At 42.1% G+C, this 12,268-nt stretch overlaps 1 protein-coding gene across 2 annotated transcripts in view; it reads left to right on the top strand.

The window, feature by feature from the left end:
- Nucleotides 1-3,358: 3,358 nt before the first annotated feature.
- LOC133398187 (gastrula zinc finger protein XlCGF57.1-like) overlaps nucleotides 3,359-12,268 on the top strand; it is a 41,900-nt gene continuing 32,990 nt past the window's right edge. Inside the window, exon 1 of one of the 2 annotated variants that reach the window (XM_061669776.1) lies at nucleotides 3,359-3,792. In XM_061669776.1, the coding sequence (XP_061525760.1) occupies nucleotides 3,669-3,792 (124 nt within the window). In that variant the 5' untranslated portion in view covers nucleotides 3,359-3,668. The remainder of the gene's footprint in view (nucleotides 3,793-12,268) is intronic. The other variant, XM_061669775.1, reaches the window with a different exon arrangement.

Here is a 12,268-nt window from a genome sequence, read left to right on the forward strand (position 1 = left end):
CATCACCTTTTCTTTTAACATCAGAATCATCTTTATTTGCCAAGTATGTCCAAAAAAACATATGTCCAAAAAACACGATTGTAGGTTTCTTGGGGACTGGAATGATGGTGGAGCGTTTGAAACAGGATGGTACTTTGCACAGTTCCAGAGATCCATTGAAGATCTGAGTGAAGACTGGAGCGAGCTGGTCCGAGCAGACTTTGAGGCAGGATGGGCACACTCGGTCTGGGCCTGCCCCTTTGTTAATCTTTTGTCGTTTGAAGATGCGTCTCACATCCTGTTCGTGGAAGTCAGAAGTCAGAGTTGTGATGGTGGTCGGGGGTGCGGCCGGATGGGTGTTAAAGTGTCCTTTTAAATCTGCAGTAGAAGGTATTCAAGTCGTTGGCGAGACTAATTGTTGAAGCTTTGTAGGTGGAATTCTTTCGCATTCTTGCTTGATATACAGCTTCAGCTGTTCAACAGTCTGGGGTCTCCGTTGTCCTAGTTTACGCTTCATAATGCGCCACACATTTTTCATGGGAGACAGGTCTGGACTGCAGGCAGGCCAGTCTAGTACCCGCACTCTTTTACGACGAAGCCACGCTGTTGTAACACGTGCAGAATGTGGTTTGGCATTATCTTGCTAACATAAGCAGGGGCGTCCACGAAAAAGACGTTGCTTGGATGGCAGCATATGTTTCTCCAAAACCTGTCTGTACCTTTCAGCATGAATGGTCCCTTCACAGATGTGTGAGTTACCTATGCCATTGGCACTAACACAGCCCCATACTATCACCGAGGCTGGCTTTTGAACTTTGCGCCCATAACAGTCCGGATGGTTCATTTCCTCTTTGTCCCAGAGGACACGACGTCCACAATTTCCAAAAACAATTTGAAATGTGGACTCGTCGGACCACAGAACCCTTTTCCACTTTGCATCAGTCCATCTAAGGTGAGCTCGGGCCCAGAGAAGCCGGCGGCGTTTCTGGGTGGTGTTGATAAATGGCTTTTGCTTTGGATAGTAGAGTTTTAATTTGCACTTCCGGATGTAGTGCCGAACTGTATTGACTGACATTGGTTTTCTGAAGTGTTCCTGAGCCCATGTGGTGGTATCCTTGACACATTGATGTCGTTTTTTGATGCAGTGCCGCCTGAGGGATCGAAGGTCACGGGCATTCAATATTGGTTTTCGGTCTGGCCGCTTCCATGCAGCGATTTCTCCAGATTCTCTGAACCTTTTGATGATATTATGGACCGTGGATGATGAAATCCCTCAATTCCTTGCAATTGTACGTTGAGCAACATTGTCCTTCAACTGTTGGACTATTTTCTCCCGCACTTGTTCACAAAGAGGTGAACCTCGCCCCATCTTGGCTTGTGAATGACCGAGCAATTCAGGTAAGCTCCTTTTCTGTCCAATCGTGGCACCCGCCTGTTCCCAATGAACCTGTTCACCTGTGGGATGTTCCAAACACGTGTTTGATGAGCATTCCTCAACTTTCTCCGTCTTTCTTGCCACCCGTCCCAGCTTTTTTGGAACGTGTTGCAGCCATCAAATTCCAAGTTCATGATTATTTGCTAAAAACCATCAAGTTGATCAGTTTGAACATGAAATATCTTGTCTTTGTAGCGTATTCAATTAAATATAAGTTGAACATGATTTGCAAATCATTGTATTCTGTTTTTATTTGGTTAACACAACGTCCCAACTTCATTGGAATTGGGGTTGTCAATGCGCGTGCCCGCTGATCCACAAACACACCAACAAATCAACTGAATATTAATAAAAAAATCAATAAAATTGTCATTTATCTACAGCAGTGAATACTTTATTCCCACACTCCTTTCATTCCCGGTTTACGCCGTTTTATGTATAATTCAGGAAATACTTTATTTAAAAAGTGAAAAACGCGAGATGAACTCTGCAGGATGAAATGTATTTCAAGAAAAAAAATTCTGATGCTGATATAGAAACGAATAACAGGCTGGTCAAGATCAGTGTTCACCATCATCCCGTATCAGTTAACTGGCAACAGAAAGCCCTGCCATTAAAGCCATTAGGTTGAATATAGCAGCTTCTTCCCTCTTGCCATGAACTTCTTAAACACCTGACCTACAATTCCATTGCAACATGCTGCCATTTGTCTTGTGTTTGTTGTCACACTTCTGTGGGGCCAATTATATATGACTCATGCACTCACCGCAGTCGTCTCGCCACGCTGGACTATTTGCCTATCTGTTGTTGACCAATACTGGCCACTCATATGCCTGAGTAGCATCTGCACCATCTGCACAATCGACTGAGTAGCATCTGCACCATTTGCACAATCTACACTGTCCCAGAGTATTGCACGACTGGTCACTTTAAACTGCATACATTTCTTGAAGTCTCGGCACCCTTTGCACAATGGTCATTGCACCGGACTATTGTTCTATTAGTCATTCAAACTGCTCTCATTGCGAGAGAACTCTGCACAATTATTAAAAAAAAAAACGAGACCTAACTAAATAAGCACCACACATCTTGCTGTATTTTTCTATATTGTATTTTTTTACATTTAGTTTCCATCGTGTTAATTTCCCTCGCTGGCCCCATTGGTGGCACACTAAAAATGAGGTAGAAGGAAATGACGACAAATAAATGAGGCATTTTGGCGAGCAATGGGCGGAGCGCAGTTGGGAAATGCTAACAAAAAATATTATTCGGCGTAACTTTAGCATACAAAAGTCAAACAATATTTACTGTGTAAAACGAAAACAATCCTAAAAATTGCTGCAAACGAACACCATCGCCTTCTTACCGAGGATCCGTTGGCTGGAATCAGATTTGTGCCAAAAACAATCACACAAAACTTGAAAAAAATCAAGACTATCAAACAAAACTTATTGAATTGTAAGCAAAAATAAGACATTGAGAGACTATCGAACTCAAGCAAAAAAAATAAAAATAAACTATGACTTGCAATGAAATTGTTTGTTGCTTGCGATGACGAAATACGATGTTAGTCGATGTATTATTTACATCGGTCTGCTTGTGTTCATTTGAACAGGCGAAGTCAAAAAGCTGGATTCCACCAAGTAAATATGTTGGTCACGCGTGCATCTTTATTATATAGGGATGACTTGCGAACAGAAACAAAAGGGCACACAGATGCACTGACAAGTTTTCATTCCAAAATAACCCTTTCTCCACATTGGAAGGTTCCGGGCGGCTCCTCGCCAAATGACAGCAACCAATCCGGTTGGAGCTCTCGAGACGCGTGGTGACGTGTGGCAAGCTTCAGACGGCAACGGTCACGTGATATTTGGCGACCACACAAGCTCCGAAGCACCATTTCCGCGCATGCGCTTCCCTCGTTGTGCAACGACTTCCGCTCCAGGTCGACTTCCGTGCACGTTTGTTTGAGGAACCCAATTCGCTCCACTCATTAATTCTTCCCGAATTAGTTGCGAGCGGCTCGAAACCGTTCGCCCATCACTACTTTCAAGAAATAAAACGTAATTGAACTCTTCGTGTGCGGATAAACTCGTCTTGGTGCTGCACGTGGACGCTTCTCGGCCTAGTTAGCTTAGCTTAGCTCAGCTCAGTTTAGCTCGCTAGCCGCTAACGAAGAGAGGCGCGCGTTTGTCAGCAACGCATCGCAAATTCGAGATCGCCTGTGAAGGTGTTGTGATTATCGTGTGAAACAATGTGTGCGAGAACGACGGCAAAGTCCGAGAAGGAACTTTGTGGAACGAAAGAGGAGGACGAGCCACGACGTCAACTTGTGGACGCTGTTCGCATGCAGCCTCGTGTTGTGTTACACACAGCAGGTTTGTCCTTTTCTGACTCTCACTTGTTGAGTGACGAACTACTTTCTGTTGGGAAAAATATTCCCGTGCTCGTATTTGAATGGAATATTCATTGCGTGTGATTGTGTCTATATATATATATATATATATATATATATATTATATATATATATATATATATTTGTGTGTGTGTGTATGTTACCATACTGTTTTGCCCCACTGTGTATAAGAGCTGATATCTAACTATTGCCATTTCCTAAGATTTTCCTGATAATAACCAAAATGATAGTTAATAATACAATTAAGCTTTTGTATTATGTGCCTTTCATGGTACCATATATTATCATGAACAAGAAATTGAAGAAATAAGGATGGTGTAATCTTTTTTTCATTATATATGATCCATATACTCTCTATATTGATGTACAATTTTATATACATATAAACACATGCATTTGTCATATAATATATAAATATATGATGCAGGAATTGATCTAATTAATTTTAAAAATGCAGCCCTAATGGGGGGCACAAGCAAGTGCAAACTGTAGGCCGGTCCCAAGCCCGGATAAATGCAGAGGGTTGCGTCAGGAAGGGCATCCGGCTTCAAACTTTGCCAAACAAATATGAGCGTTCATCCAAAGAAGACGATGTCATCTGAAGGAGGTTACCGACTGCAAGGTCGTGGTAGGGGAGAGTGTGGCGAGACAGCATACGATGGTGGCGTGTAAGAAGACTCTGGTGGTGGGGAGGAAGATTAGCAAGACAAAGGCAGAGAAGAGAACCATGTGTTGGAAGCTGAGACAGGACGAGCGTTGTGCGGCTTTTCGGGACGAGGTGAGACGGGCTCTCGGTGGACGGGAGGAGCTTCCAGAAGACTGGACCGCTGCAACCGAGGTGATCAGAGAGGCAGGCAGGAGAGTACTTGGTGGATCTTCTGGCAGGAAAGAAGGAGACTTGGTGGTGGAACCTCACAGTACAAGAAATCCTACAAGGAAAAAGGTTAGCTAAGAAGAAGTGGGAGACCGAGAGGACCGAGGAGAGGCGAAAGGAATACATTGAGATGCGACACAGGGCAAAGGTAGAGGTGGCAAAGGCCAAACAAGAGGCATAGGATGACATGTATGGCAGGTTGGACACTAAAGAAGGAGAAAAGGATCTATCCAGGCTGGCCAGACGGAGGGATAGAGATGGGAAGGATGTGCAGCAGGTTTGGGTAGAGAGGAGAGAGATGGAAATATGTTGACTGGTGCCAGTAGTGAAGAATACTTGGAGGAGTTGATGAATGAGGAAAATGAGAGAGAAGGGAGAGTAGAAGAGGCAAATGTGGTGGACTAGGAAGTGTTCATGATTAGTAAGGGGGAAGTTAGAAAGGCATAAAGAGGATGAAAACTGGAAAGGCAGTTGGTCCTGATGGCATTCCTGTGGAGGTATGGAAGCATCCACGACCTGTTAATAGATATGCAAACAATTACCATCGTAGGCCCTTGTATCTTTTGCACAATCGCTTCTAGCTCTGAGGCAGAACGATTGCCGTCATCTTTCCTCTCTTGCGTGACATTTGCGGTAGCAGCTCTACCGTGACAAATACTTTGTTCGAGTGTGAGTCGCTTCAAAACGTCTGAATTTACCCGCGTTGCCATCTTTTCTCATCCACTCCATAGATATCTGCATAGCTGGTCTTTCTCCGCCTTTCCTTGATCCTGTGATTCATGCTGATCTTATCCAAAAGAGACCCGTCGCTGCCATGTACCGGCCGTAGTTCATCATTTAAGTACCGTGTTTTCACGACCATAAGGTGCACCTAAAAGTCTTACGTTTTCTCCAAAATGGACTGGGCGCCATATAATGCGGCGCGCCTTATGTGTGCACCGAGTTCCAAAATCTGTAAATGTTGTTGTGTGATGAGCGCTCCGCTTGACCGACTGGGAGCATTTCCTGCCGACACGCTGCTTATATAGAGGACGGCGGACGTGGCTGAGGACAGCATGCGGACGTTAAAAGGGGAAGGGTGCGCGTGAAGGAGGACGCTAAAGGCACGCACCCAGTAGGTATATAGCGCCGGTCAAGCCGGCCGCCCCTCTGCAAGTTTAAACTGCAAACTATCAGTTACGCGGAGGAACATGGGAATCGAGCAGTCGCGAGAGAATTTAAGATCGACAAATCCTTCGCCGAGTCAAGAAGACGAAGCTGAGTTTCCGCGGGGAAAAAAAGAAAAACAAAACGCGGAAACAAGGCGAGGTGGCCCGTGTTGGAAGACCAATGGATTAATGAACTCCAACCGCTGGACATCGATGTAAACAAAGTGAAGTTGCGAGCGGCGTGGGAGCGATGGATGACAGATGGCGAACAGGTACGCCGCAATTTGTGAATGGATCGTGGATGCTCGGGCTAACGTGTCCGCTCGCACCGTCGTTCGAGCTTTCGGAAAAGCCGGCATCATTTCTGAGGAGCCGCGCGGCAACGAGACTGAGTCCGACAACGACGAGAGGGAACCCGGCGTGTTTGATGGAGAACTTGCCCGGCTCTTCAGTTTGGATACAGAAGCTGAGGACTTTGATGGATTTGTGGATGTTTGTGGACATTGTTAAGTACTTCAATAAAGTACAACTGAACTCAGTTTTGCTCCCGCTGCCTTTTTAAAACATTGTTTTAGGGTGCATGCAGCATTGCTACTGTATGTTTTAAGCTTGCGTACGTTTTACCATGCCTGCGCCCAATAATACGGTGCGCCTTATGTATGTGTTAAATACGGAAATCAACCGTAACTGAGACACTGCGCCTTTTAATATGTTCGTGAAAATACGGTACTTTCTCAGCCAACCCCATAAAAAAACAAAAAAAAAAAAAAGGCTCTCTACTCTTGCATTTCCGTTGACGACATTTTCCGTCACCGGCACTGGAAGAGTTAAATCCAATAAAGTTATTTCGACAAATGTGTTCACCTGGCCAGACTGAGGCGATGTATTTGATTGACATCTTTTAATTTCGGCCTACACAAAAGATTTAATGAAAGCCTGTGTTGGATTTATCTCACCAAACATTATTATGAATAAACACAAAAGGAATGAAGACGTTGGTCATTTTACTCATGAGGAGGGCGCATGGGAGATTGTTCAGGTTACAGCCTCTCAACACGCTCTAAACAATCTCCCCCGTCGCTCCTACATTTATTTGAAAATAGGAGAGTTCTACAAGACATAATATTCTAAGCATTAAGACACAACACAAAACATAGGACCAGCCGACACCTGTCCCGTCCCCGACCACATCCGATCACGTCCTTGGTCAAGGCGCCCTTCCATCAAATGTTGCTGAGTCATCTTCTTGAAGGCGAGACATCTTTCTATCTAAATATTGTCCATAATACTAATGCAAGCTACTAATGCAAAATACTAATGCAAGCTAAGCAAATAAATGATAACTACTAAGATATATCTAACATTTCCCTCCTGTTTATCATGTATTTGCACAAATTCTCATATCATCTTACAGTCACTTCATTTCGATTTTTAACTGTAGAATCATTTTTATGAAACAAATACATTTACACCCAGAGTAGATTTGTCATACATGAATGTTATAGTTTAAACATCGTAATCATCTGGATCAGGAAACAAATCAGTTAAAGCATAATCATCATCATCATCATTATCATCATCATTATCTTTATTATCAAACAGTAATGGATACATCAGCTCCATACGGTTCTCCATGGGGGTTATGGCTGTGGTGATTAATCTACTGATTAAAGCTCGAATGCATGGGATACAACAACATCCACAAAATGTCAGAATGGCTGCAAAAACAGCAATTGATATCAATATTGGTGAAATTAGGGTTTTATATTTACCAAAAACGTCCATCCAGCTGTCCCACAAAGAAGTGTCCACCCCAGAGTGGCTCTTCATCTTGTGATTGAGGGTCCGTAGACCATCGATGGCTCTGGTCAAGCTGCCATCCGCAGCAGTATTGTTTGGAATGTATGTACAACATTGTTCTCCAAACATACCACAAACACCTCCCTCTCTTGCGAGGAGCATGTCGACAGCTATGCGATTCTGGAACGTCATTAAAGAGGTAGCCTTGAGCTGCTCATGTACAGCTTCCAACCCACTCTGAGTCCAATTTCCTAATCTCTGTACATTGAAGTGGATGTAGTTTATCCTATCAACATTTTTATTAATCGTACACCACCAGCATATGAAAGACTCAAATCCTCCTGCAACTTGGTCAGCCAATTTGTATTGATTTGGAACCCCACGAGGAACACCTATGGCGTCGATGTACGTCGGATTATTTTGCCCCTGCCAGGACAAATCTCTTTTTTGTCTATGTTCTAGATCAGACAAAAACATTGGTGCCCTTTTCATTAAATCTTGAACAGGGATAGGGTATACTGACACATGCAATATCAAAGTGACAATAGCACACAATCCAGATATATCTTTAGGTAATCTATCAAACAGTCTATCATCTCCGCACCACCACCAGATGTCGCTCCGTGATACTGGCATAAATTTGGTCCGACTTTTAAGGTTACTTTACACTGTGTGTCATTCAGTGGTCCTAACTTTTTGCCTTTACTAATCATGTTTATACAAGTGAAATTATTTGGTGCTACTAGAGTAGAAAACATCGGTTTGTTTTTATCTGCTTCTGTTACGGGATATATACGATCCCATGATTTACATCCCTTAGTTGGTACAGTAGCGTTCATTAATGGAATAATACAATTTTGTGATAATTGTGCCGGAACTATTCGCAACAAAGGCCTTGGACCCATGCAAACCACACAATCTTTTTTTGCTACATTTGCTGCTTGTTCCACCAATAGTAACCAATTGTTATTTTGTCCTGAAACTCCTGTGACTACAAGGAACCAATCATCAGTAGTTATTTTGTTAACCATTAACATGTGTCCACCTTTCTTTGAAGTTTTTAATGGCATTTCTGGTTTAACGCGGTTCCCATAACACAATGCTACTTGGAAGTGGGGATCTTTTCCCGCAGTATATGCCCACAAACTCACCATCAAACACATTGGGTGACTCGACTTGTATGTCAATATTAAATTATGGGTCGTTTTGCTTAAGTTAAACTTCTTTCTATGTTCTTTTGCTGCTTTTAATGACCAATTGGACCAATCATAACCTGTTTCACCAATGAGGTATTCCCATCCAAAGCCTATAGATGCATACCAGTCATATTTATTTCCCCAATTCTGCCCATTCTCTTGAGCTTCATTGGTGAGAGCCGCATATGGAATTATGATTAAAGTATCTTGATTTCGGGGGGCACAAAATATTAAACTGTTTTGCCGCATTTGGAGGTCATGCCCACAGTTCTGATCATCAACTGTACTCCTTTTGGTACGAGTTAATGCTTCCAAATTTTTTATTATTGGGTTGGTCATATTGGTCCAGTTGGTAGGTGATTTCCTATCTAAAAAATGCGTTGTATCGTTTAGTGTGGGACTTCCCACGTACCACATAAACAAAACCAACACTATAGTAACCAAAGTTGCTGCGTAACAGCTTATCGAATCTCGTAACCAACGCGGGTGTGCCATTCTGCTGAGTTCTCACTAAACGGGTTGGTGTCTTTTTTCTTCACTGACCAGCAAGCGTTTTCAGAATCTACACATCTGCTCCCGCTCCGTTATCAGACTTTTGCTCACCTTCCCTATTTGAGTACTCAGCTGAAATGACTCTTTTACAGTGTGTTAAATGAACCCACGTGTTTCTTTCTGCTATTTTTAGGGCTGTTGGAGTTGTCAATAATACTTGATACGGTCCTTCCCACTTCGGTGAATGCCAGTGCTTCTTTTTGATGCTTCGAATTAGGACCCAGTCTCCCGGTCCAACCAACTTGGTTTCCTGCTGGGAAACATGTTTACTTTCAGCAGATACTTTGAAATCATTTTGTTTCTCTAACAACTTTCTCATGTAATCAGCTAAGTTTGTTTCGTCATCAAGTTCCCATTTTTGTTTCAACAACGGAAGTCTATAAGGTCTTCCAAACAATGTTTCGTAAGGTGTTAAACCTGTGGTACTTGTAATGTTGATGTACATTTTAACGAGGTCCAGACACTGTGTCCATGACCTTCCTGTCTCTTCCATACATTTTTTCAATCTATTTTTTATTGTCCCATTCATTCTTTCCACGAGACCTGCACTCTGAGGGTGGTAAGCACAATGGTTTTTCAAATTAATGTGGAACATGGTTCCTATTTTTTTGATTATTTGATTTACAAAATGAGTCCCATTATCGCTGTGAATGGTTTCAGGTATGCCATATCTTGGAATGATGTCTTTACATAGTGCTTTTGCCACCGTCAGAGCATCAGGTGATTTTGTTGGGAATAATTCGATCCATTTAGAAAATGCATCTATGATAACCAAACAGTATTTCTTTCCTTCACTTTGATTTAATTCTATATAATCCATGTGAATGCGTTGGAAGGGGTATGTAGGCACTGGAAATTGACCTCTAGTAGGTCGTAATTGCCCTTGAGGATTATGTCGTGCACAGATCATGCATGCTCTACAATAATTCTTTGCATATAAATTGAAACCATAGGTTGTAAAGTGTCGATGTATCTGTGCCACCATCCCTCCTGTTGAGACATGTGACACACCATGGCTCAATATAGCAGCCCATTTGAATAGGTTCTTTGGAAGTATTTGTTTCCCTTCTGTGCTAATATAAATATCATTTTGTAGCCTTGAACCTCGTTTTTCCCAATAATTGCGTTCTTGTTGTGGACTCTGTTGTTGCATATCTTTTAGTGTTTGGTCATCTAAGGTCTGTTGCTCAATATTTTTTATTAAACCCAAAAATGGTTTATAGGCTGCCTTTTTCGCGGTTTTGTCCGCAAATGCATTCCCTCGAGAAATTTTGTCAGTGCCAGATGTATGTGCAACACATTTGCAAATTGCCACTTTTCGTGGATGCTGCACTGCCTGTAACAATTGTTTAAGTAATTCAGCATGCGTTACTGGTTTCCCTGTTGATGTAATCATTCCTCTGTTATCCCAATATTGTGCAAAAACATGAACTGTGGAATACGCATATTGGCTATCAGTATAGATTGTAACATCCTTGTTTATCATCATTTTGCATGCTTCGGTTAATGCTACTAATTCAGCAGCTTGGGCAGAGTAGTGTGACGGTAGCGACTCAGCTTTTAGCACAACAGTATCAGTTACTACTGCGTAACCTGTTTTTATCTTTCCTAGTTCATTTTTTTTTTCGAAGAACCATCTACATACAGAACCTGTCCATTATTCAAAGGTTGATCTTTCAAATCATTTCTACATTTAGCAGTTTTTTCTGCCAATTCCTGACAATCATGCTGCGTGCCCTCATCAGGTAAGGGTATTAGTGTGACTGGATTTAAGGTTGTGCATCGCTCAACAGTCAAATGTGGTTGTGACAGCAAGATGGCCATGCAAGATAAATGTCTTGCAGGTGATAAAAACGCCATATTGGTTTGCAATAGGAGAGCAGACACTGTATGTGGCACTTTAAGAGTTAATGGATGAAATAACACAATTGTGGAGCTGCTCTCTATTGCCATTGAAGCTGCCACAACTGCTCTGACACAATGCGGTAATGCACACGTCACGTTGTCTAGTCTAGTTGAAAAATAAGCTATTGGTCTCAGCTTATCACCGTATTGTTGTGTAAGTACGGAGGTCATGTAATAGTGTTTACAATCTACCATCTGAATGAATGGTTTATCATAATCCGGAAGGGCCAGCGCAGTACTGGACACCAAATGTTGTTTAATGTCACAGAAGGCCTTTTCTGCCTCTGTATTCCATTGAACAGGTGATGTCATTTTAAGGTCTGCTTCATACATCAATTTTGACAATGGTGCAATAATTTCTGCATAGTTTGGAATCCATGCTCTACAATAATTTGTCAGACCTAAAAATGACATCATATGTTTCTTTGTTTGCGGTTTAGGGGCTTTTAAAACTATAGTTTTTCTGTCTTCTAATATAGTCCTTCCTCCTACACTCAGATTATGTCCTAGATATTTGACTTGCTTTTTACACCATTGCAATTTATTTTTGTTTACTTTATGTCCCTCCTCTGCTAGATGATGCAGTAAGGCTAATGAATCTTTGATGCATGTCTCTCCATCTGGAGATGCCAAAAGCACATCATCGACATATAATAAGATTTGGCTCCCTCCTGGGGGAGTGAATGTAGACATGCTTGTTGTCATTATTTGTGAATAAATTGTTGGACTTTCACAGTAACCTTGTGGTAATCTAGTAAATGTATATTTCTTTCCCTCAAATGTGAATGCAAACCAAAATTGACTGTTCTCTTCTATTGGTATAGAAAAGAAAGCATTGCTTATGTCCACTACTGTAAACACAGTAGCGTCTGCTCTTAATGAATTTAACAATGTGTGTGGATCTGGTACACATGCTGCTCTCTGTATCACTGCAGAATTTACAGCTTGCAAATCTTGTACCAT

The sequence above is a fragment of the Phycodurus eques genome, unplaced genomic scaffold, assembly GCF_024500275.1.
Source record: "Phycodurus eques isolate BA_2022a unplaced genomic scaffold, UOR_Pequ_1.1 contig_25, whole genome shotgun sequence".
Classification (NCBI taxonomy): Eukaryota; Metazoa; Chordata; class Actinopteri; order Syngnathiformes; family Syngnathidae; genus Phycodurus; species Phycodurus eques.